The sequence below is a fragment of the Diabrotica virgifera genome, chromosome 3, assembly GCF_917563875.1.
Source record: "Diabrotica virgifera virgifera chromosome 3, PGI_DIABVI_V3a".
Classification (NCBI taxonomy): Eukaryota; Metazoa; Arthropoda; class Insecta; order Coleoptera; family Chrysomelidae; genus Diabrotica; species Diabrotica virgifera.
The window spans coordinates 256,826,428-256,854,423 of NC_065445.1; the positions used below are offsets into that span (position 1 = coordinate 256,826,428).

At 32.7% G+C, this 27,996-nt stretch overlaps 2 protein-coding genes across 4 annotated transcripts in view; one reads left to right on the forward strand and one right to left on the reverse strand.

The window, feature by feature from the left end:
• Nucleotides 1–18,806, reverse strand: part of LOC114338747 (trafficking kinesin-binding protein milt) — a 318,823-nt gene extending 300,017 nt beyond the window's left edge. The window contains exon 1 of one of the 2 annotated variants that reach the window (XM_050647317.1): nucleotides 18,571–18,806. The gene's annotated coding sequence lies outside the window, so the exon portion shown is untranslated. Of the gene's footprint in view, nucleotides 1–10,023; nucleotides 10,186–18,570 lie in introns of those variants that run through there. The other variant, XM_050647318.1, reaches the window with a different exon arrangement.
• Nucleotides 18,807–19,058: 252 nt separating this feature from the next.
• LOC126882402 (GATOR complex protein WDR24) overlaps nucleotides 19,059–27,996 on the forward strand; it is a 53,851-nt gene continuing 44,913 nt past the window's right edge. For both annotated transcript variants that reach the window (XM_050647335.1, XM_050647336.1), the window contains exons 1-3: nucleotides 19,059–19,374; nucleotides 19,433–19,549; nucleotides 26,926–27,148. In XM_050647335.1, coding sequence (XP_050503292.1) covers nucleotides 19,284–19,374; nucleotides 19,433–19,549; nucleotides 26,926–27,148 — 431 coding nt within the window. In that variant the 5' untranslated portion in view covers nucleotides 19,059–19,283. The remainder of the gene's footprint in view (nucleotides 19,375–19,432; nucleotides 19,550–26,925; nucleotides 27,149–27,996) is intronic.

Below are 27,996 nucleotides of genomic sequence, written 5' to 3' on the forward strand. Positions count from 1 at the left end.
CATATGCTGCTGTTAGATCTATAAATACTGTTGCTGTCTTTTGTTTCTTTTGAAAACTAGCTTCTATAAAAGTTGTTAATGACAGCACTTGGTCCGTACAGCTTCGATGAGGGCGGAAGCCAGCTTTCAATGGGGACATTTTCTAGTATCCTGTGACTAATTCTGTTGAGGAGAAGCTTTTCTAATAGTTTATATACCATGCTGAGTAGAGCTATGGGGCGGTAGTTTTCTGGCTTATCGTTTGATTTGCCCGGTTTCGGAATTGCAATTATCTTTGTTCGCTTAAGTGAGAAAGGAATGTTACCTGACTGAAGTATATCATTAAAGAACATTGCAAGCCATTGTTTCGTGTATGCACCACTGTGTATCAAGAACTCTGGATGGATACCATCAAAGCCAGGTGCTTTACCTGATTTTCACCCTAATAACATGAGGCTTTAGCTTGTATGTAATATTTTTTAATACAAAGTAACAGCAACAAAAGCTAAAGCAGAAGCGTATTCAAACCTATACGATCAACTTGATACCAGGGAAGGCGAAGCAAAGATATATAAAATAGCCAAACAGAGAGCAAAGAAAGCAAGAGATTTTAATAAGATTAGATGTATCCGAGATGAAAATAATAAAATACTAATTCACGAAAAGGATGTCAAAAAGTGATGGAGAAAGTATTTTGACAGTTTATTAAATGAAGAATTTGACAGACAGCATGTGGAGTTAACGGAGACAGTAACATCAATGGTTACCAGAATAACTAACGAGGAAGTGGCTCAAGCACTTCAGAAAATAAAGAAAGGAAAACCAGTCGGACCAGATGATATTCCTGGGAAAGTATGGAGAGCATCGGTGCCGCCCAAAATCCCGACAGCCAAAATCCCGACAGGCCAAAATCCCGACATGCAACAATCCTCGCATAAGTAAAAATTCCGACTTTTGTTTAATACTTTTACTACAAAATACTTTTGTTTAGTAACAAAAAATAAAAACAGATGGCCATAAACAAAAAAACAAGAAATAAATGTAATTATATGTTAAAAAGAAACTTATCAAACCTGTCGGAATTCTGGCCTGTCGGGATTTTGGCCTGTCGGGGTTCTGGCGTGTCGGGATTGTGGCCGTCGGGATTTTGGCCGTCGGGATTTTGGCCGTCGGGATTTTGGCTGTCGGGATTTTGGGGTAGACCCGGAGAGCATTAATAGAGACAGGAATAAGTTGGCTAGCAGGTCTATTTAATAGAATTATGGAAGTTGGACAAATGCCAGGCCAGACCTGTCTACAAAAACAAGGGAGACATACAACAATGTACAAACTACAGGGCTATAAAACTACTTAGCCACACCATGAAAATATGGAGAGAGTAATTGATAGACTATAGATAGAATAAAGAGACCAACGCTCATACGGTATTCATTGATCTTGAGAAAGCATATCATAGAGTTCCTCAAGAGATTCTGTGGTGGGCACTCGATAAGAAAGGAGTCCCTGGCGAATATGTAAAGATTGTGAGAGATATGTATGAGGGAGTAACGACTAGTGTTAGGACAGGTGTGGGAGAGACTGATAAATTTCAGGTGAAAGTAGGATGCACCAAGGCTCGGTGCTTAGTCCTTATTTATTCTCATTAGTTTTGGACCAGATAACAGCGAAACTACAGGGTAGCATTCCATGGTGCCTAATGTATGCTGATGATGTAGTGTTAATAGGAAATGGTGAAAGAGACTTAAAAAAACTGGAACAGTGGAAACAAGCTCTGGAGGAAAAAGGTTTAAAACTTAGTAGGACAAAAACAGAGTATTTGGAATGTTCATTTAAAGCTGGAGTTACTACAAATAAAATGGTATCTTTGGATGGTGAAATGATTGTGAAAAGCAATAGTTTTAAGTACCTAGGATCGGTATTACAGTAGAATTAAGGCTGGATGGACGAAGTGGAAAGAAGCGAGTGGTGTGTTGTGTGACAGAAAAATTCCAATGAAGCTGAAGGGAAAATTCTATAAAACATCCATAAGACCGGCTATGATGTACGGAACTGAATGTTGGGCAAAGAGGAACAACGAATGCATGTGGCGGAAATGAGAATGCTTAGATGGATGAGTGGAGTGACAAAGAAGGATAAAATTAGAAATGAGTATATTAGGGGAAGTCTAGGTGTGGCACCAATTGATGCCAAAATGAGAGAGCATAGGTTAAGGTGGTTTGGTCATGTTCAACGTCGAGACGTTAATCACCCAATACGAAGAATAGTTGAAGTGCAGATTCCTGGAAGGAGTAGGAGAGGAAGACCAAAGAAGACCTGGGGGAGACGATAAGGCAGGACTGTTGGTAAAGGGGATTAACATTGATATGACCCAAGATAGAATTGTGTGGAGAAATGCAATTAAGGAAGCCGACCCCGCCTAGGGATAAGGCAAAGAGAATGATGATGCTGATGTTTTGTCGACAATTACTCTTCCATGAGGCATTGATAACCTCCTATAAGACGAAACCCTGAAGATGGCATGTGACATGCTGAAAGTACTTAGCTGATTTTAATAATTTTACACACTATCAATTTTGTTTGAGAACATACACTTGTTACCAGTTTGATCTAAAGCAAATAGACTGGCTTAATAATGGTCTTAATAACACTTATAGCGAAACAGACATATTAACACTGAGTTGACCTCAAGAATTTATAAATCCAGTGTTAAACCAGTAATGACGTATTCATCAGAACCAAGACCCGACACAGCTAACACAAATGCTACAGAAAACGGCGGAGATGCGAGTGCTCAGAAAAATTACAGTAAAGACGCTCAGAGATCGAAAGACGAGTGAAAACATTGGAAAAACATGTAACGTGCCTACTGTGTATACATGACTAGACACTAAACAGAAAAAAGAATGGAATTGAATAACCATCAAAGGATGGAGTGACAATATTCCATAAAGGTATCAATCCGCCAATGAACAAACAGAATTACTTACAAACAGGAAGAAAATTAAAGAAAGAAAAAATGTCAAAGGAAGACATTTCGTATTAAAAATGCATTTCATTCAAAATATTATGATTTAATATAAATTAAACTTTTGCATAAGAGTTCTTACGAAATCAAAATCTCTTGTGTACGCACAGGTCATTACTATATCGAAGGTTTGTTGGTATTTATATCTTTATCTCATGTAACCTTTCACATTTCAATTATTTTAAAAACAGTTAAAAAATAACGTAATTTAAAAAAAAGTAAAATCAGTGTTAAATATGTATCATTAATCCTTTTTAACCCGCGAGTAGTCGCGCGGTGAGATAGAATCTCAATTTTTATCCTTTTTCGCGATAACTTGATGAAAAACTTTGCAATTTTGAAAAAAATTTCGTACGTGCCTCGAGGAAGGGTGTAGTAATGCGTAGGAATTTTTTTTTTCTTCTTCTTTTTGTGGAATTTATGGCTTTGGGGAGAGCCAATTAGCTTTAACCCGCGAGTAGTCGCGTCGTTATATAGAATCTCACATTTCATCCTTTTTCGTAATACCGTAAAACCTGTCAGTAACGGCCACTAAAAATGAAAAAACTATTGGCCGATTTATTTTTTATTTATTTATTTATAGTACTATACAAATGACCTGGCCTCTTGTGACTAATCCAGGTCGTTTCCTGATGGGATTACAGTAGTTTATTACAATATTATTACTTTAAGAATTTTTTTCTATTTGACTAATTAGCAATAGCCCTAATCTACTACTAATTATGAAAACTACAAATTGTAAACAATTCTAATAAACAATTCTAATGAACAAATAATAACAAATAAACAAAAGATAAATTATTACTTTTTTTTTGAACATATAAATTTTATAAAAGGGCTCCCATTTCTCATTCTCAGATGAGAAATGCCAGCACTATTCATCTAAAAATAGTCACGAATAATTTTAAGTGCAGGTCTAATCGACTTTATGATATTCTCAATGGTATTTCGGTGAGCCTCAGACCATTGAGTTTTAAAATTTCAGGTTTTTAGTTTAATTTTTTTTTGTTTGATTATTAATTTTTTGATTTTTGATTTATTTTATTTTATATTTGATATTAATTTTTAATTTTTTATTATATAAATATTTATTTAATTATTCCAATATTTTATTTTATATTTTTATATGTAATTTTAATTTTTTTTTTTTTGTATAATTTCTTATTCAAATTCATAGAGGTTGGATATTATTTACTTGATTTCTTCTTCGTCTAATATTATATAATTCTAATTGTTTCTTTGATATTATGTCCGCTAAATTATTTAGTGTATTAAATAATTCTTCATTTTGTATTATATTTTCTATATTTATGCCAACAAGGTCTCTTCTCATTCTTTGTAGTTCTTGTGTATTTGTTTGTCTTTCGCAAATAAATACTATGGGTTCTGGTGTGCCTATTTCTCCACATTCACAATATTCATTGTCTTTTAAGTTAAATCTATGTAGGTATGTAGGGTACGGACCGTGCCCTGTAAGAAAATGGATTAATCCTTTTTTTGGGTTAAAATAATTTGGTATATTCTTTAAATTTGGAATAAAATTATAGAGACGTCTTGCTTTAGGGGAATTATCCCATTCGTTTTGCCATTTTCTATTTAATATTTCTTCTAATTCTCTTTTTGTTCTGATTTCTATTCCCATTAATTGTATTATTTTTTCATAATTTTCTTTTCTTTGCCAATATCTACATGCACGTTTTTGTGCTTCCAAGTGCATGTAGATATTGGCAAAGAAAAGAAAATTATGAAAAAATAATACAATTAATGGGAATAGAAATCAGAACAAAAAGAGAATTAGAAGAAATATTAAATAGAAAATGGCAAAACGAATGGGATAATTCCCCTAAAGCAAGACGTCTCTATAATTTTATTCCAAATTTAAATAATATACCAAATTATTTTAATATTGGCCGATATAGAAAGGTGGCCGCTATTCCCAGTTTTGTAGTCTACATATAATTGGTTTGGGAAATTTTTAAACTGGCCGTTAGGACAGGTGGCCGATGTTGGCAGGTGGCCGTTAACACAGGTTTTTTAATAAAATTGTTAGAAATATATATTTTCAATATAAAAAGTAGATAAAAATAGTACAAAATAATAATTTGTTTTAAATTCGTATTTTGAGATAGAATCTCACACGCCTCTATCGACGTTACAGAAGTGAGCGCGACTACTCCCGGGTTAAAGAGCTGTTAAGAAGAAAAATATACGGGAATATACGATCAAGGATTTCATATAAGCTAATTTTGAATAGTAAAATTACAGAATATGATTTCTCTACAAGCACCTTATGAAATAAGATTAGTGGTTGAAGGCGTAAAAGAGCCCGTGGAAGATCGTCACTCCGATGGTCAGACCAGATAAAGAGTATACCCGTAGCAGGTATCTAACAGACTCATTAATATTCCGCTCAGCGAGGTGCTATTGTTGGAGGTGTGAAATTACTGAAACAAGGAATCATTTCATAAAACTTGTAGATCCCTTATTTATGGAATTCAACACCTTCAACAATAGCACCCCGCTGTGCGGAATATTAATGAGTCTCTTAGGGTAAGAACAGAACAAGTGGGTCGCGGTGGAGGTGGAGGTCGCGGTCGATGTCGATATCCATGTAAAACAAACACATTGTAGTGAATGGAAGATTACAGAGCAGGTAAGTCGCGATGTAGGTTTAGCGCGATGCCATCCAGGAGGTTTACATCGATGCTTTTGAAAATAAAATGAGTTTGTTTTACATGGATGTCTACTGCGCGGCCTACAAGGATGCTTCCCTGTGATTGGTCCGTTCGAAGCCAAGTTGTCATTACCTGCGCTATCTGAGTTGATACTTTTTATATAATCCCTTTTTTGTATTCAGTTTATTTTTGAATTTCTAAAGTAATTAAATACACTAAATTTTTGAAATATGAAGGAGTATCTGATTATTTACAGCTGACATTTCATCACTATCATCACTTGACTGACACATCGCAAAAGCACAGTCTTTTTGTCATTTAAATTTCATTAAACCACTTCATTTGATAATGGTTCTAGCTCGACCGACAGCGCAGGTGACCTCCTTTCTATGTGCTGTCGACATCGACCGCGACTTAACTAGTAGCATCCACCGCGACCTACACCTCCACCTCGACCCAATTGTTCTGTTCTTACCCTTATATAGCTGGTACTACTTTACCACCGATTACTCACTGTCAGACACAGCACACCACGCCCAGAAGAAAGATAAGAATGGTTAGTAACCAGACGTCGAATATAATGACGTCCCAGCATCCTTACGAAGGATAATAATAATAATAATAATAATAATAGCTTTATTGCCCAACAGTTTCCCATTTATAGGACAAATACAGAAAAAAAATAATCACATAATTCATTAGTATAACATCTACAAAGTAATAGTAGAGACCTAATCTAAGTAAAGAGAAGCCATTTTTAACAAATCATTAAGTGAGCACGAAAAAATATCACAATGATTGCAAATACTATTATAATTCTTACACATGACAAAAAGAGGCGATTTAACTAATATATTTGTTCTTGCTCTTGGACACTTAAATAAAACGTTTGATCTAGATCTAACTCGAGGAACGTTGAAATTAATTTGTGCTAATAAATCACTACAGTCAATACTGTTATGTAATAATTTATACAAAAATGTTAATGAACCAATTTCTCTCCTTAATTCTAAACTAACCATGTCAACTCTACAACATAATGTATTATTATCACATCCACGGTTAGGATAGATTCCATCAATTTTAAATATCAGATATTTTATAAGTTTTCTCTGTACTTTTTCAATATCTTTTGTATAACAATTATATATAGGATACCAAACTAAACTGCAATATTCTAATTTTGCACGTACTAGAGAATAGTATAATAATTTTATTGGTGTTATGTTGGTGAAGTTTCTGCAATTCCTAATAATGAAACCGTACATTCTCATAGCTTCAGAAACTTTTTGTTCAATATGCAAATTGAAAGTTAACTTGCAGTCAAAAATGACACCTAAGTCTTTGAGGCTATTACATTTTTCCAAAACAGAGTTCTGAATTATATGGTTAAAGTTAACTGTCGTCAATTTCCTGCAAAAACTCACTACTTTACATTTTGCAGAATTTAATAGTAGTTTGTTATTAGTACACCATGTATCAATAGCAGTTAAGTTACGCTGAAGTTCTAAACAATCGCCAATAGTGTCGATCTTACAGAAAATTTTCAAGTCGTCCGCAAAACACAATTTTTTACAGTTAATTTCTTGAAACAAATCATTAATATAAAGTAAAAATAATAACGGCCCTAGATTGGAGCCTTGCGGAACACCAGACTTAGACAGAATTAAATCTGACTTAAAGCCATTATAGAATACATACTGTCTCCTTCCTATTAAATAACTACCAAAGAATTTAATTAAATTAACAGAAAATCCTAAATTTGATAACTTGGATAATAAATACGGATGAACCACCTTATCAAATGCCTTCGAGAAATCCGTATATACGACATCAATTTGTCCTTGTTCATCTAATACTTCAGAAATAAATTGTGTCATCACTACCAGGTTTGTGACGGTAGATCGTTTATCTATGAATCCGTGTTGAAAAGGTGCAATATAGCCGCGAACACACGGATATATACGATTATACAGAACAATCTCGAAAATCTTTGAGAAGTTACACAACAGAGAGACAGGTCTGTAATTAGATATATCAGATTTAACTCCATTTTTAAATATAGGACATACTTTTGACTCTTTCCATATTTCAGGATATTTTCCAGTTTCCAAAGACAAGTTAAACAGTTTTTGAAGCGGTTTGACAAATATTCGTGTACAATCTTTAACTAGAAATGCTGGAATATTATCTGGACCAGTCGTCATTTTATTTTTTAATCTTTTAAAAGCTTCCAGAATTTCATTTTCTTCAAATTTCAAAAAATTAATGGTTGGTAAATTAAAACCCTGAACGCTGATGTCCTCTGGTTCATTATTGTCAGTAGATACATATACTTTTTCAAAAAATGTTTTAAAAGCGTTGACAATATCCTGGGGATTATCAAAAGTATTTCCCTCATAGCACATTTCACCTGGAATTCGCGATGACTTATTTTTAGTATGTACATAAGACCAAAATGATTTTGTTTCAATGGTAATACTGTCTTGAATGTTTTCAATGTAATTGTTATATGCAGTTTTAATTTGCTGTTTAATAACTTTGCGCAATCTTTTAAATTCTATGTGATATATTTCGTTTCCTGTTTTTCTATACTTTTGACGGTTTTTGGCTTTGAGTTTATTATTTTTAATAATATCTGAGTGATACCAATTTGGATACTTATGTTTATAATTTTTGTATACCGGAACATATCTATCAACTATTGTATACAATATATTATAAAATTGCTTTAATGCTATATTTACATCATCGTAATTATCTAAACAGTCCCAATTAGTTTGTAATAGTTCAGAATACAGAGAAGTGAAATTTGCTTTCCGAAAATTATACATTTTCGAATTAGATTTGGTAAAAACCTAATTTCCTTTTTTCCAAATTATTAATCCTTATCATAAGTGCAGGATGATGACCATCTTCTTTAACCAGTGAAGAATCATCATGAATAATATCACATTTCTCTTAAATTATTAAATCCAACAAACGACCTAAGTTATTAGGCACATCATTGTATTGAACTAAATTAAATAAACTTAAAAAATCTAATACAGTTGATGTTTTTATATCTAATCTGCTTTGATCTACAAACTTGGGTACATTGAAGTCACCTAATATAACAATGGTTTCATTAAATATATCCAGTTGTTCTAAACATTCAAAAAAGTATTCGAAGTCTTCAGAACTTAACTTATCAATAATATAAAGAACTAAAACATAAAATTTTCTATAACCAACACAACATTTTACAGCTAACATATCGATTAGGGGAAACTGTAGATCGTATGTGGATACATCGATAACAGACGATTTAATCTCCGTCTTAAGGATAAAGGATATAGGAGGAGGAGATTAAAGAATATAAATTCATTATCAGCATTGGTGCTAAGGGAGTAGTGGAGCTGTGATCTATCTAAGCTTATTCCTTCGTTCGGTGGAATAGCTGTCTCATTGTGATGAGGAGGAGGAAACCTCCTCACATGTCCTCTGGAAGTGTCCGGCAATGGCCTATCAGCCGAGCCAAGTGAGGGAATCACTGCTGAAAAGACTTGTGGCTTTATAAAGGCCATTCTATGGCTATTGAGGCCATAAGGTTACTAAACAATTATACGTTGGGGCGGCAGAAGGAGCTCAAATTTGCAGCTCCTGTCGATTCTAGCAGCTTGGAAGCCTGAAGCAACATGGGCTCCAGAAACGCCGAAAACCAGGTTCTTATGGATCTAGTCCGCATGACGGGTGTGATACAATGAACCCGCCGTATGAGATCTAAGTGTCTGAAGGGCACAAGGCATGTTTTTAGATGTATTTTTGCAATTTGATCACGAATCTCTTGTGAAAATAAGTATATCTACCGTCATTTGTGTGTTATACAGTTTTTAGTAATTTTCTCAGAACCGAAAATGAGTACTTCCGGTTTAACAATCTTTGCCGTAATAACTTTAAGCGCTGAATCGGAATCCGTCGTAAGTTTTTATGTATCTACTATCTACAGTTTTTTCAACATAAGACTTGATAAACAGATGGACAGACAGAAGAACATAATCTATAGAATCGAAATTATATTTTAGTATTATCATTCTAATTCAAAAACTCGCTAATTCCCACTGTGAGCAAAATGCCCACAAGTGACAATTCCCGTCATTTTTTGGATAGTGACAACTTCCGGATTAAATAAAGATGTGGTAAATTATTGCATTACCGATTTGGGGTCCGAAACTATTACGGTACATTTTGTTTGGTGTGGAATTAAAAAAAAAGACTAATTACTACTACTACGGAAACAGGCCCACTTAACCTCATATTTATCAATCATTATTTGTATATTTTTATATTACTGTATTTACTTACTCTACTTGTCTAGAAACTAATCACTTCTTTATTAGTTCTGTTTTTGTAGAAAATATGACATTTTAAATGAAACTCTCTGATTTTCTTTAAACTACACCTTAGATTTTCCCACTACACACAAAAGAACGTCAATTTCGCGATTATAACGTCAGACACCACTATAACACAATCCTTGATACAATAATATCGGATATTTAGGTTTCTGCAAGAGATAAGATATGAGATGTGTGACTATTTTATGTGCTTACCAAAATCAAACAATTATACATATGGTTTTCGCGTTAAATGCTCCAGATAAGAGGCAAATTACCTGCGAGATCGTCAAGTAAACATTTTTTTCAAAAAAATCTTTATCGGTATTATCATGATGAACTATTTTGATACATATTAATTAGTATACAATATAATGGTATTTAAAGTACGACATGAACAATTAATGAATGTCCTTACATCAAATAAGATAGACTACAATGACCTCAGGATCATAATCTAATTTATACTATAAGCACCGAGCAAAAGTACGTGTTGTGTTAACAAAAGGAGAGGAAATTGAAATTATAGACAAAAAGCTAGAGCCGAAAAATCATCGTCATAAGTAATATGGAATTTTTCCAGTGAAATGTGTCCATTGTATATTGACAATTATGACCCCTTTCAGGCTGACACCTCAGTGGATACAGGAAGTAGCAAGAGGGGATGAAAGGGAAAAGTTAGTGCAGTCATTAAAGGTTTTCGCCTCCTATTTTGTTAAACCATCGATTTGGATAAAAATTGGTAACTAGTTAGAGCATACCTCAAGAAACAAAACTGATTTGGTGCCAACTTGCACTTTTACCCTGGGGGTGGATACCAACTTCGCTTTCCAAATATTTTTCCTTGCAGTATTGCTTCTAGGGTATATCAGGACTCGTTTTGCATAGTGTGTCGGAAGTATTATAACTTTCTTGATTCGATGGTGGTCTACACCTCTCGGTTCTTCTTCAACCTTCTAATATAGCCACATCTCAAATGCTTCCAATCTTCTGCACATATCTTCGTTCAAGGTCTCTGACTCAGGACCATAAGAAGGATAGAGAAGACGTAGCATGGCAGCATTCTTACTTTTATACCAAGGGAGGTTGTGGCTCTTAAAGAACGACTTATCCGACTGAAGATTGATATAGATTTTACGAGGTGCGCTCTATCTCCTGGTTGTTGGTCCATTCTTCATTTATTATGGTGCCGAGGTAGTTGTAGTGAGATACTCTTTCTTCTGGGGTTTAGTTAACGTAGAGTTGACCTTTTCTTATCTTATAGTATAGAGCTTATAACGGAATCGAAAGAAAAACTGAAGTTCAACTTGAAACTGAAAAATACGATCTAAAAACAGACTATGAAGAAAACGAGAAAAAAAAATACGGAAGATCAAATAATAGGAATAGAGATAGAACATCAAAGATTATTATATGAAAATTCGCAATACTGGTATCATAATATGACCACCAAGTAAGGTATATCAACCCAATTTTCAGATTAAAGAAACCAAAATATCCCATATCAAACTCGTATTAAAATATATTCCGGAAAACCATAAACCATTTTATGAGATTATTAACTGGCCAACTAAAAAACATAAATGAGTTGTACTCCTTTATTTGTATTTGAGTTTTTAAGGGGAAAGGCGCAAAATGTAACCTGTCAAAAGTTTCAATTTGTTTTACATGTATTAATTTTTTTTTAAATCCTGAAAAAACTAATAAATATTTTTGAAAAATTTAAATGCAGCATGAAAGATTACGTTCTTAGCGAGGGCCGAAAGTCCCATAAAACTTCTATAAGGTTTATTTTAATAAGTTACAGGGGTGAAAAACTATGAGAAAATGTAGTGTGATTTTAAATTTCAAATATCTCATTCAAATGAAACTTTTTATTTATTCTAAGGGACTTTGGCCCTCGGTAATAACGTAACCTTTCATTCTGCGTTTAAATTTTTCAAAAATACTTTTATTAGTTTTCTCAGGATTCGAAAAAAATGAATACATTTAAAACACATTGAAAATTTTGACAGGCGACATTTTGCGCCGTTTCTTTTAATAAAAAAAAATTCTTAAAACAAATAATTTTTCCGAAAATCGGTCAGAAATTTAGACATTTTTGAAAGAAACGTTCGATATTTCCTTATACTTAGCCGTTGCCTGGAAACGAAAAATAACTGTACGAAATAGTATATTGTACAACAAGAGAGAAAAAAGACATATTTCTCACGAGCTCAGAAGTTTGTTAGCACGAGCCGAGGTACGAGGCGAGTGCCGCAAATCAAGCGAGAGATAAATATGTCGTTTTCTCACGTGTTGTACACTGTACTTTTTCTATGGATGCGTTTTTGTCAAGAGTTCAAACTTCAAAATTAAATAATTTAGGTGCTTTTATGTAGATTAGGTATATGCCAAAATTGAAATAAAATACATAGATATTATAAACATATGTAGGTATTTATTATTCTTAATATTTATATACTTTTATTTATTTAAAATTATAGTTACCAGTTATATTTGAACAGTTTTGAAAGGTAATTCCTGGTAAATTTTCATTTGACACATTTTATTTGACATTATTATTTGTGTTTGTATTGTGCATGTTACCATGGAAACCGCGATTCTACGTATGGAACCAGTGAGAATTAAATATTTCTCACTGCAATGGCCGACTTTTCTCACAGCCTGAGAAATTGTTCGTTTTGAATGTATGTAAGTAGTGAGAGAAGTTACACATTGTATAGCATCCATAGAAAAATGTTATTTCCTTACTGTAAGGAAATATTTTTTCCTTGCAGCAGATTTAGAAAAAATTTATTAACTCCAAGAAGTATGCCATTACAACATTTTGTGAGAAAGAACTTGCATTTTCATTCTTACGATAGTCCATGAAACAGTCGTATGAATAATTATATAATATTTGTCTCTGGATTTTGTTGCCAATAAATCTAATAAAGCATTATTCACTACTTCCATCAGTTCTCGAGGGGTATCAGAAATCGAACACTCATCATCACTCATGATTAAATTAGGTAATTTTGCTTTTTAAAATGATTACAATCACAGAAAACACGAGAAAACACCAAAAATACTGCCAAAAATAAACAAATGCGTCAAATTTGACAATTCAATATTTTTGTTTCTATAGTTACAAAACCTGTATTTGGTGGCATCAAGAATATTTGAGTCAAAATAATAATACATAATAGGTTTGTTCTAGCACCAGTTTCAAACGGTTTGAAACCATCAGAGAATAGCGGACCAGCGCGAGTAGAGGGGATAGCACTGGTGACTGAATTATGTTCTCTCACTGACCAACTGTTTGCTGACGGTTTCTGACTAGTTTGACTGTTTGCTAGAACAAACCTATTACATCTATTTGAAAATTTTATGTTTATTTTAACATCGTCCGGGAATGTTAAGCTTTTCCTACTAGGTACACAAGGTACTATTTTAGGTTCAACCACAAAAAATCAGTAAAAAATAATTCAGTATAAGTTGAACATTTTTTGCGTTTTTCTCATAACTAACAAAATGTCGCTTGCCCATTTCTAACAATAAACAATTCATTAACAGTTTTCTTAAATGTAAATTCGGTTACTTATCTGATCTGACTGATGTTTTATTTTCTACATACATATGTGTAAGTTCAAATGATTAAGTCATGCCACCAATAAATTAAAGCATAATGATGTCACATTTAAATTTAACAGTTATAGTATAAACCTTTTTAAAAGGAAGTTTATAATACTTATCAATAAAAAAAATGTAAACTGGTTCCTTGATAGATATGCAAATCATGGATGTATATGAAGAATACCTACTAGCTTTAAGGCACAAATTAAGTAATACTGCAATTTTTATATTGATCTTCCTTCTTCCTTTGCTATCGACTCTTAGTTAATGTTAATTTTTTAATAATTCACAAAGTTGGTGCCTTGATTTATGCATAATTTTACCCAAACTACAGCAAGGTTTGTGGCCCAGCTAACAGGTGGGAGATGGACAAAGAGGTTGCTCGAGTGGAGACCAAGAGCAGATAAAAGAAGTAGAGAAATACCACCCACGCGATGGATGGACAATATAAAAAGAATGGCCACTAATTGGATTCTAAGCGCCCAGGACAAGGCAGTGGATGGAAATAGGGGAGGCCTATATCCAGCAGTGGATGCAAAGGGCTGATTGATGATGACGATGATGACAGCAATGTTTAACCCGTTCACTGAAGGTGTAAAATTTGAATAGAACCTCGGGTGCTGACTACTTAAAACCATCGTTGTCCACAAGCCTGTACACCACTCCACTACAGCATGGTCGGCACAGAGCGTACAGAGCCGAGCATACCATAGTGGTGTGGTAGGCGGCAAATGTGAAAGAAAACCCTTTTTATATCATTATTGACCATTTCAGACTTTGGTGCATGGGAAGGTTTTATCTGTGGATTTTTGCCTGTCTTCTCCTTTCCAGGATGTAGACTTTTGTGATGTTTTAGATAGTGAAATAGCTGAATCAGCTAATAGGTAATTGGTTTTCTGTATTAACCTCTCATTGGAGATATAATAAAACCATAAATCAGTATGTGATTCACTAACTGAAAAGCCAAAACAATTCTTAAGAATGATTGATAAACGAGTATCCACCCACTGATCTATGTCTGCCACTGGAAAAGGGGGCACTTTAAAGCACATTAAGCCCCATGTGCACCGTGAACCAAACAGCTGCACAACATTTTTTACTACAAAGTATATTATCAAGTTTAAGCAGCTGTGATCACATCTGGTCTGAGACAAGAGGAACATATCTGTACTTTGGGGCATAACATGCTAAATAAATTTTTTAAACATTAGCTCTAAAATTTTTGATGACCTCTTATAAGTAACTACTCTCTGTCCAATAATTAAACAAGGGCGCCAGATCAAGCCATGCCCCCCTCCCCTCCCCCGAGAATTTTTGGCTATTTTTTGTTGTTGGACATATAAAAATATTTTAATAACGATAAGTTTTGAATGTCTTTATGGTACTCAAATGTGTGTGAAAAGTGCCTTATAACTCACCATTTTAACCCTAATTTTTAAATAAATTCGTAATTAAATTATTATTTCCCAGTTCTCCTTACATATAGAATTCGAAAATCCTGATGCACAACCTATTAAATTTCTAATAATAGAGTCAAACTTTCAATATAATCATTTGATTAGGTAACATTTGATAAAAATTTAAATAACCTTGCATTTATAATAATTGGCCTATTGGCCAATCAATCAAGAATTTAGTTGCAAAAGTTTATTATATTATCTTTATTTTCCAGTTTCTTATTAGTTATGATATGGAGGAATTCAAACATCTTAATTTGTTTATTTATAGATTTATTATTTTTGTTATCTGAATTATTGTGTAGTATATAATAACATCTATTTTATCTTTCTACTATTTAATAAAATGGACTTAATAAGCTCATTACAAAATGATAAAGTTGAGAAAAATAAACATAAATTAAAAAGGAAAAATTAACCACAAGATTTTTTAATGGCACAGACCTTAGTCATTTATCCAGTTACAATAGATTCTCAAATCAGACAAATACACAATCCTATCCCTAATACAAAATTAATGGATAATAATAGAAGAAAATATGATAAGGAATATCAGGGGCCATTTAATTCTCTTCTAGTGACCCATCAAGACATTTTTAGTAGACAAATACTAGACCACAGATAAGGTGTTACAACATTTAGGATAAATGAACGATGCAAATCTAAACTTCCACATGATCATAAAAAATTCCATGCATGAATACAAATCTTAAAGAACCTTACATATGTCTGACAAGACATCTATAGTAATATTGTGTATTGGTTGTGAGTCTGTAGCCAGCAGAGACTGGATATTGAAAGGTGCATACATATTAAATTTAGTTAAATTTTTATAGAGGAAGTTTGAATGCTGTTGAAACTTAGGCCATTCAAAAAAGATATGATCAAGATCACCCAGTTTTCAGAAATGTTTGCTATTATTGTCTTCAATCACATTTATTTTAAATAAATGACTTGGATAGCAAGCATGTCCAAAGCTTAGTCAATTTATGGTGGTTATATATTTACTTGGAGCTTTAAAACTCTTAAACCAAGCAGTTTGTACAATAACTGGTTGTAAAGTGGTATATCTTGTAAGGTTTGTAAAGCAGTAAAGATTCCACCGATCTTTCCATGTTGACAGCTAGTTTTTTTAATTGTAATGGCATTTGATACACATAAAGAATATGACAATAAAGTGTCTGATGTTATTATACACTGGTCTTAGCTAAGAAGTCTACATATCTAGACAGTAGATATCAGTCTAGATATCTTTTGTCTGAAAGAATTAACGTTATTTTTTAAATATGATTTTAACCAAAAAATAAATTTAGAGACCAGTACCAGTGCTAGGGTATAAGGCATCCGCCTGCAAATCTAGCATAGACGCCCTTCGGTTTCTTTTAAATTAGTATTTTGTATAGTACCAGCAGAAAAATGCTCATTTTGGCGCCCCCAAACAGGGGCGCCCGCCTGCAGTGCATCCCTTGCAGGCCCGTTATTGCTGGCCCTGTTAGACACTACATAATATTAACACTTTGGCTGCAGTGAGACACTCTGAAAGAATTAACGATTTTTTTTAATAATAAGATTTTAACCAAAAGATAAATAATTTAGGGATATTGCATATTAACACTTTGGCTGTAGTAAGACACAAAGGTGTCATGTTGTTTTCGATAAAAGTCGTGTGACACACTATAGTTGTCTCAATAGCATAGAAACAGGAGCCTTGTGGTTGTAGGGGTCCAGTTTTTTTAACATTGTGGAAGCCAACATGTTAGAAACAAATGAATGTAACAAACTATAATAATTTTTTAATTATAATTCCACACCTGCAAAGTGTGAACATGTTTATAACAAAAATAAATAAGTACAAGTATTCCACTACATGATCCTCAACTTGACATGACTAATTTTAACTTAATGGTACAAACAGGTACTTAATTGACAATAAAAAACAATAGTACCTGTGAACAATGTAAAAAGTAGCCTTGATCTTTACACCGAAATGACATAGCAGGAGAAAATATCAACAGTTGAAAAATGTTACTTAGCAACCAACTGAGGGTATAAAATCCCCCAACTTTTAACAAGTTGAGGTAAAGAGTCCTTGGGAGGATTTTTGAAAATTGATATTATTAAACTTATGAAATGGAACAAATCAAATGGTATGCTCTGAATAGCAAGCAAATAAACTGTGAAATATGAAATTATTTTTCAATTGCAATAATTTTTTCATTACTAAAATAACACTTAAAAATAAAATTTAAAATATTACTAAAACAATTCTAGAATGTAGGCATTTCTGACTAAAATTTCTAAAAAAACAAAACAAACGGTTTTTGTGAAGAATATGGACTAAAAATGAATATAAAAAAGACCAAATAGATGATAATAACTAAGAAAACAAAAAAATATACAAACAAGCATACATTTGGGAAATAGCTGATAGAAAGGGTTGATAAATTCAACTAACTAGGAACCTGGATTTCAGACATTAATGATCAAACTCAAACAACAGATATAAGGGCCAGGATATAAATAGCAAAAAATACATTTGTAAAAATGAAAACAGTTCTCTGCAACAAAGACCTTACAATAGAACTGAGAGTAATATATGTTTTCGATGCTGCAATATGTACTTGAAAGCTGGACATTGAAGCAAGAACACATAAATAAACTACAGTGATTTAAAATGTGTTACAGAAGGATGCTTAGGATAGTATGGACACAGAAGAAAATAAACACAGAAGTATTGCAAGACATGCGCACAGAATACGAAATAATAAACATATTAAAAAAAGTTACATCTGGGACAAGTAATGAGGGGACATCGATATGAAATGCTAAGACTGATAATATAGGGAATGATAAGAGGAGGAAAGAATATAGGAAGAAGGAGAGTCTCATGGTTGAAGAATTTAAGTGACTGGTTTAAATGTAGGTCCATAGAACTCTTCAGAGCAGTGGTAGATAGAGTACAGATAGTGATGATGATATCCAACCTCCGATTGGGAGATGACACTTAAAGAAGAAGACTAAAATTTGACATATTACACCTTCGACGCCTAGATCAATCACAATAAAATACATACTATTATTTAGATGCACTGATCTTTATAATTTTAGATAAAATTGTTATTAAACATTACATAACCCTGATTAACTACTGTAATTTTTTATGGTACCTATTGCCATCAGTGTTGTCATTGATTTTTACATTCGCGTCCAAATTGATTAGATAATAGAATTTGTTTTGATTCAAAAACATTTTCAACCATGACCTATACTGACTATTTGGAGTAACCAAAAGAAGCAACTGTTTCAAGTTTATCTGATCATGCTGGCCATGATAACTAAAATGATTCATTAAAGTTCCCACAATTCATTTATACCAGTTAACAACGCTGTTAACGAGTTTTTATTGGTTATTATAGCAAATTTATGCGAATATTACTTACTTTTTGGCATCTCATACTTTGACACCCCAAAATGTTGAAAAAATCACAAACACCATAACAAAAAACAAACGAAAAATATATGTAAAGAAATGAAAAATAAAGAAAGTTAACGAGTGTTTACTCGTTTAGCACATGTATTAACGTTAAATAATACTCATTTCCCGTTTAATTTAAATTTAGTTATCACAAAATGTACTTTGCACCACAACCTATCCGTTGACATTTAACTGACAACTGCTGAGCAATTTGACAGAAGACAGCCAGTACTTTTTACAATTGACATTTGACATATAATGAGTCAATTTTTTTAATTCGAATTTTTTAAGAGAAAAATAAATAAATGACAAGATGTAAACTAATAAATAACGAACAACAAAACGATGAAAACTATTCATATGATTTTGAACTTGTTAAATTAAAGCTATTTAAAGTATTAAAAAATTTTAGACGCTAAAAAAGCATACAGATTTTTTTTTATTTTAAAAGGCGGAATGTCAAAACGTGCCTATGTTTATGTTGATTTGAGATTTTAGGTTGAGTGATAGGTGCAAGGTGAATGTGCGAATTTTCTAAAATATTAAATATTCAGACCATTATATGATATTTGCATGATTACCATTTATGTTAAGTCTATTAGAAATGGAGTACATACGAAGCAAATAATTTAATCAAATGGACATTCTTTTACTTTGAGTGCCAGATTTTTGGTAAGAATGTCTACCTTTCATGTTGCTCAAGAAGGCCCAGTAAATGCTTTGGCTTTAAATAGGGATTATACTCAAGTGGCAATCGGTGGACGAAATGGTAACATGTTATCTATTGAAATATAACATATTATTCTTACCAATATATTTATTTTTAGTATTCAAAGTTTATGCTATAGAGGAGGACAAATTTAGAGAAATATGCAATGTAAGGGGCTCAAAACATCTTAATGTTGGATTTTCATGTAACGATGTATCTTGGAGTCCCACAGATGGTAATTTAATGTAATCATAATATAAACTTAACAGCTTGCACCATGGTAAAGTATGCTCATTTTCATAGTTGATTTTCTGGGATTCCACTAATTATTATTTTAGATTTTTCTTTGGTATTTACACTGTTGGGCAAAGGTTTACTCAAACTTCTTTTGTGAGCTTATACTAAATGGAAGAAAAGAAATGTTTTTCTTTACTTCTATGTTAAGTTTGATATACCCTGTAGGGAAGAAAATGTACAAACACGTAGTCTCATATTTTGTGAACATTTTCCTTTTTTAAATTCCCTGATATCTTTAAAAACAAATAGAATAGATGGTTTTACTCTTTAACATGTCACACCCTCAGTGCAACCAAGTCAAAAATTTTATGAAAATGGAGTAATCATGGCATTCGCTTGTAAACATGCATATCTATCCTGTGTAAAACTTTATTTTATTTTTTATTTTATTTATCAACGGGCAAGCCCAATTACAATAATGTTAAACTCCAAAATCCTAACACTGACTATATCTACGGTTACAGTACAAAAAGTATCTGTATTATTATACAAAGCAATACAAAAAGTTATCTATATCGAATGCAATACAAAATGTTATCTATACAAAAAGTTAATCTGTATTATTATACAATGCAATACAAAAAGTTATCTATATCCATTACTCAAGTCAAGAGTACACAAAACCTGACGCAAGAATGAGCCAAAGGTTGCAAAGAAATCTATGTTATCATCTTGATTGGTTAGTCTGGCAGATCTTGAAATGAAGTTGTTAAATCCATAGTTAGTGCGATGTATAGGGTAATGGAAACTAGCTACAGATTTGGTAGGTCTAGATGGAACATGTATATTAATTTTATTGAGCAAACAAGAAGCAGCAGCTCTACCATGCAGAATATTGTAAAAAGTAATAAGATCTCTCTTCTTATGACGCATAGAGATGGGTGGCATATTTAATGTAGCAAGTAAATCTGCATCATTGTAGTTGTCCAAGATGTTTAATTTGAAAGCAATCTGTTTAAGGAATTTATGCTCAACACGACACAAGGTCTCAATATGCACACCATAAAAAGATGACCATACACAGGACGCATACTCAAGATGGAGACGGACAAGAGACCAATAAAGTGTCTTTAAGGCAGTAATCCCAGTAAAATCCTGTGTGCTTCTTCTGATAAAGACAAGCATCTGAAATGCCTTGTTGACTACATTATTTAAGTGATCAGAAAGTTGTAGAGTAGCATCCAAAGTAACACCAAGGTCCTTGATAAAAGGTACAGTATCTAGGCAATGCTGTCCAAATCTTGTATTCAAAATGGATTGGGTATCTAGATCGATAAAATGTAATGGCTTTGCATTTAGATGGATTCAGACTCATCCCATTTCTTGTACACCAGTCCAACAAATTGATTAACTCATATTGAAGTTTATCACAGTCATTGGGAGATTTAATCAGACAGCTCAATTTTAAGTCATCGGCAAACAGCAAAAAAAGGGAAGAAGAAAAACATTCCTGAACATCGTTTATAAAAATGTTAAACAGAAGAGGCCCAAGATGTGATCCTTGAGGAACCCCTGAAGGAACAAGAATTGATTTGGAAAGAAAATTGCCAATTTTTACTATCTGTCTACGATTAGACAAACAGCTGCCAAACCAAGAAATCAATGGTTCATCAACACCAATCATTCTGAGCTTATGGAGCAACATACCATGAGACACCTTGTCGAATGCCTTGAAGAAATCAGTGTAAATTGTATCCACTTGATACCCCCTCTCAAGGGAGTCAAACAAAAAATCTACATATCGACGCATTCAGCGAAGACTGTACTAACTCATTTTTTTAAGTTTTCGAATAAAGCAAGATAAAGTGTTGATTAATGCAAAAAATCAGGGGATCTTATTTACTAAATTGTTTTTATATTTATCCATTGTGTTTACCGTATTGTTCTATTTGTGCTTTTGAACATGTCAATTTTGTTTCTTTATATGGTTTTTGACTGAGTTAGTACAGTATTCGCTGGAAAAAATCGGGAAAATCCTGGATAGTACATCCTGGATACTTATTTATACTTATAAAATGCACCTTCTATTCATATGTATTATTTTTATCTAATAGAAATTTATACGCTGTACAACTTTTAAAACGTAAACAATGTTGTTCATGTAGGCGTATTTTACTTAAACTTAAAATGCGAAAACTATACTAATTCACGAGACAATGACGATTCCGTTCGGAATGCCGAGGAAGACTATACTAACTTTGATTGAGATAGCTTAATACCTATCTCAGATAGGAGATAGGATAGTTTTCGTGGGATATTGTAAAGATATACAAGTTAGTACAATATCGAAGTGAAAAATTGGTTGCCTAAACGTGAACAAATTAACTTAGAACTTTGTTCGTTGAAAGGCATCCCGGTTATCTAATTTGTCAGGAGTGTAACTCAAAAACGCCAAAAATTGAGTTAGTACAGTCTTCGTTGGATGCGTCGATATGTTGATAGGTTAAGCTCAGTAGATCTATGGGGTTTAAACCCAAATTGATGATCAATAAGTTTAGGCTCCAGTAAAGGAGTTAAAAAGTCACAAACCAGACTCTCAAACACTTTGGGTATCACACCAAGGATGCTAATAGGACGATAATTATTGACGAGAGATTTATCCCCGTCTTTAAATATAGGCTTAAGAAAACTTTTCAGTAATCTGGAAAAACACCAGTTTGAAGAGAACAATTAAATATGTAATACAATGGCCTGGAAAGGTTAAAACTACATTCCTTTAAGAACAAAGGAGGTATACCATCAGTGCCTGGGCCCTTATTGATATCAAAGGAAGAGAGTTTGGTGTATATTTCTGATATTAAAATTTTATGATTAGTGATATGAGTATTGGATGAAGATAGTTCATGATTGGGCATATTGAGATTACTCTGAGAATAAACTGTGGAAAAATAATCAGCAAACAAATTTGCAATATCTTTGCCTGAGGTACAATATTTGTCGAGATATTTAAGTCCATTAGGAAAAGCACTATTTTTTCTTTTGTTATTAACAAAAGACCAGAATTTCTTGATATTAGAACATATAGCTCTTTCAGTAGACTGAACATATTGTGAGTAGCATTCCCGAGTCAGATCCTTGCACAATTGTCTAACCCTAGAAAACTCCCAATAGTCATTCAAAGAACCAGTTGACTTATATTTTTTGTGTAATTTTTTCTTTAACATGATAAAATTTTTTAGATCCTGAGAGAACCATATTGGGAATTTTCTGGCTGAAAACTTCTTCAATGGTACAAATTTATCTATTGGGACCATGCAAGTTCGGCAAAGCGACCCCTATTTCTACGCTCTGTACTATTATTCGCACTTTTAATTATATTGGCCAATTATATTAGTCCTGGTTACTGGATAATTGTCAAGGCCATAGTCCAAAAAAAAATAATAAGAAGAAAAAATAAGATTCAGGTTATGTTATGAAAACATCAACAATTGTATGTAGTAAATAAAATTAGTTATTAAAATGCAGTACTGCAAGCAAAATACAATTAATTAAATTTACCTTTATATAATAATTGCATATCATATCAATATTGTGGAGCAATATGTAATTTTTCTGCTTCATTGACAGAAGGTATGAAATATACGTCAATTTGACAATTTCAATTGACAATATGAATTATTTAAGATAGTTGCAATATTTCTCCGCGACTCGCGCAGGGTCGTTTCTCGTTTCCCTTTCCAAGTACTTGCACACCGCGAATAGCTATAAAAACAATTTCATAAAATATATTTAACATAGACTCGAGATTCGCGTTAATAAACAAAATGTCCCAATTAAACTGGTCTAGGAATAAGGGAATATTCTGCTAGTTTGCAGACCTGAAATCTCTGTAGTAACCATCAAACTCGAGTCCAGGTTCATCATAAGTCAGGTTACATTTAATGGTAAGTGAGAGTGGTGGATGAATGACAGGAGGAACCAGAAAAAAGTCTGCTAGCTCCGTTTCACACTTTAGTAACTTTCAAATGCTCAACCGGCCAAATATCACAACTAGCACAGCGATAATAGCACGAAAATAAACAAAATCGCTGTTATCTCGAAGCTTACTTATTTTGACTTACAACAGTTTTGCACTAAGGGTGCGACGTGTCTTAACTGAAACAATATGAAATTAACTATAAAACCAGCAACAGTAAAGAAAACTTTAAAATCAGAAGTTTTACTAATTCTAATAACAGATTTACATCACCTATGGCCGGTTTCAAACACAATAAAAATATAATCAAGTAATAAATTTTATTCAACAAATAACTATTCAGTGATTTGTTGTTGGTCCTTGATATGCTGGATATTAAGCAGGCTATTTGATTTTGGCCTATGGTAATTCGGATAGCAGTAACCATAGTTTCTATATCTTGCAGGGAAACAGAAGGGGGCTAACAGAGCCTTAATAGTCTACTGACAATATCCCGTAAGTGATCAGTAGGATTCATGTCAAGACTCATGAGGGGTGCAATTCAATATCTGAATATTTACCTCACCTAAAAATTGAGTAAGAATACATGACATGTGAGGAGACCATGCTTATCGTGCTTTAAGATGAAATGATTTCCTACATGACCTTCTATTACATAAATTACGTTCTTATGTTATTGATGGTCTGGTATTTAGGTGGTTATGTAGTTATTTCGAAAACAGAACTCAAATGGCTGGAGTAACTCACTGTTATCCCAACATTTTTCCTGTAACTTCAGGTGTTCCCCAAGGTTCACATCTGGGACCGCTACTATTTAATCTATTCATTAATGATATTACCACTTGTTTTTCCCATACAAAAGCTCTCCTTTTCGCTTTACGATAATAAGATCTCATGATGATACTCTTGGACTACAATCAGATATTAATAAATTATCCCAGTGGTGCTCTCTTAATGGCATGGAATTAAATGTTGGTAAGTGTTATATTATGCGTTTCTGTAGGAATCACCATTTGCTAACACATGACTATGCCATTATAGGCATAATATTAGACTCTCCACTCAGCTTTAAACACCACATTAGTACCGTTACCCAAAAGTCTATGAAAATGCTTGGTTTCATTAAAAGAACATCTCGTGATGTCAAAGATATAACTTAAATGAAAATTTTATATTGCTCACTTGTTAGATCTCATCTTGATTTTTGTTCCTCTGTGTGGTCTCCATATTATCTAGTCCATAAAAATAAACTTGATAGAGTTCAGCATACCTTTCTCAGATACGTAGCTTTTAAAAAACATATATAGGTCTCGTAGCTACACGGATATTGAATTATTATTGAATATTACTTCATTAGAAACCCGTAGAGAAAAGAAAAGATCTGACAATTTTATTCAACATTATTAATAGTAATAGTAGCTGTCCCGATCTTCTGTCAAAAATTAGTCTTTTTGTTCCTACTCGGTCAACAAGACAAACTCAAGTTTTTCACATAAGCTTCCATAGATAGAATAGAATAGAATAGAATACTTTATTGGTATAGCTTTACAGCTGCCATCATAAAGATGGATATACACGTCAGATATACAACACAATATAGTCACAGACACATAATCAAATACCTATACATACACTTAAATTTTAGATTTAACATAATGTACATTGATAAATATGAAAATTATTAATATTAGACAGAACTCATAACAGCAATCTAGTTGCTAAGTATTCTTCTACACTGTAGAATGCATGTTTACATAGTATACTTTTCACAACTCTTTTGAATTTCACCGGATGCAAAGATCTAACTTCATTTGGAAGATGATTATATAGCCTGACCCCCACATAATCTGTGGACTTCTCAAATTTGGATAGTTTGTGACCAACAGTAACAAACTGATTGGCATTCCTAGTTGAGTATGCATGTAAATCAGAATTTCTCTTGAATGAATGTAAATTATGCTTAATATACAATATGGATTTCAAGATACATATGGAAGGCAACGGTAAGATATTGTTATTAATGAAAACTTGCTTACAAGTATGCCCAAAAGGAATATTGAAGATAAGTCTAATAATTCTCTTCTGTTTAATAAACACTGTGTCTGATTTTGTGGAATTACCCCATAACGTAACATTATAAGTAAGGTGACAATAAACCAAAGAATAATATACATTAATGAGAGTTTTAATACTGAGTGTTCTCTTCAACTGTACTAAAGCATAGAATGAACAATTTAGTTTCTTATTAACATATTCAACGTGAACATCCCAACTCATAAACTGGTCCAAGAATACACCTAAAAATTTTATGTTTGGAATATTTACAATTTCAGGAATAGACACAACTGGCATATTTCGTTTGCATCTAAAATGTATATACGATGTTTTATCAATATTCAGTTGTAGCAAGTTTTGTGTACACCATGTTTGGAATAATCTGATAACCCTTGACACTCTATTTTGAAGCTCTACGTATGTATGTGCTGATACAATCACAGATGAGTCATCTGCGTACATTACAATGTGGTCATGAGTAATATGATCGGGTAGGTCATTGACAAAAATAAGAAATAGCAGTGGTCCCAACACAGATCCCTGCGGCACTCCTACATCTACACTGAAGATGTCTGACCTTTCCTTGTTTAATTCAACATAGAATTTCCTCTCCAGAAGATATGAGTTCAATAAATTTAACATGTTACCTCTTATTCCGTGGACATACAATTTGTTAAGGACAAATTCAAATTTAAGACTGTCGAATGCTCTGGAAAGATCACTATACTTACAACATTAGAAACTATACATACTTACAACAATTTTCACCACGAACACTTAGACTTGGCGAATTCTATAAATGACTTAAATATATTCTGCAATTCCTTGGATAGATTTAAAAACGATTTGTTGAACATACAAATATAACTAGATGTTAATGATATAATTTCTCTCAGCAATTTTTAAGCTTAAACTTTGTGTGTTTTTTTTATATCGTAATTTTCTTTTTTTTTTCTTTTAACTTGATAGCTTTGTTATCCAATACAAAGTGTAATATTTGTTCTTTGTGTTGACACTGTTTATGTTTCACAAAACATAAGACCACAATATGATTTTGATGTAGTATACCCACCCTTGCACCTTGTCCTCCCTACAGGGTGTCTCAAACTTAACAAAGAAAAACATTTCTTTTATTCCACCTGGTACAAGCTCAAAAAAGAAATTGGAGTTAACCTTTGCCCAACAGTGTAAATACCAAAGAAGAATCTCAAATAATAAAATAAATTAGTGAAATCCGTTTAAGAGAAAATCAACTTTTAAAATGTGCATAATTTATGTTGGTGGAGAACTTTTTTGCTTAAGTTTAGTTTACTTAATGTTAATCAAATTTAAAATTCTCATAGATCACTATCTGGCAACTGCCGCAACAAATGGACATGTCTCTGTTTGGAATCTCACAAAAATGGGCAAAGCGATGCAAGAGCAAGACTATCAGGATCACAAAAGGACAGTCAACAAAGTTAATTTTCATGCTTCTGAGCCCAACAAACTAATATCAGGATCACAAGATGGTACCATGAGGTACTTTGATATTAGAGTAAAGAGTGCTGTATCAATTTTCTACAGGTTAGCAGATTTTGCTTTATCAATAAATGTTTTTAAGAAATGATTTATTTTTAATTTTGTTTTTTATGCATTGTATAAAAACAACAAGAATAAAAAACCGCTAAACGCCGTAAAAATGAGTGGCGCATACAATATTCCAGCTACAAAAGATCTGATATGAATATTACGTGGCGCGAAAATGTATTTTCATTTTGATGCAAAACAAAATTCTAGTTTTATTTTAAAAGATTTTTCCATAATATTTGCTCAATTTGAAGTAAACTCGCCACAAAAAAGTAACTTTGATACAGTTTGAATTTTGAAACTCTTTTGTGGCGAGTTTACTTCAAATTGAGCAAATATTATGGAAAAATCTTTTAAATAAAACTAGAATTTTGTTTTGCATCAAAATAAAAATACATTTTCGCGCCACGTAATATTCATATCAGATCTTTTGTAGCTGGAATATTGTATGCGCCACTCATTTTTACGGCGTTGACCGGTTTTTTATTCTTGTATCAGGAGTTTTTCAAAGTTATTTATAAATTAAATGTATGAAGTTTAATGTAATGTTTCTCGATTACATGTTAAGCTTTATAAATGGTCGCCTTTGTCGCCTCCCAAATGATCTAGTGTCCATCGAATGAACACTAGATTTTTTTTCTATTCGAAATAGATTGAAAAAAAAAATTGGGATGGCCGGTAAATGAATTCGGATTGCCCGTTGCCAGATCAAATTTAGCATCGTAAACCACTACAACTACATAAACCATTTCGGGAATAATCGTTAATTGGATTATATACTTTTGTAGCTTAATAACTTCTAAACAGCTTAACCGATTTTGATCATTAAACATAAGTTTGAAACG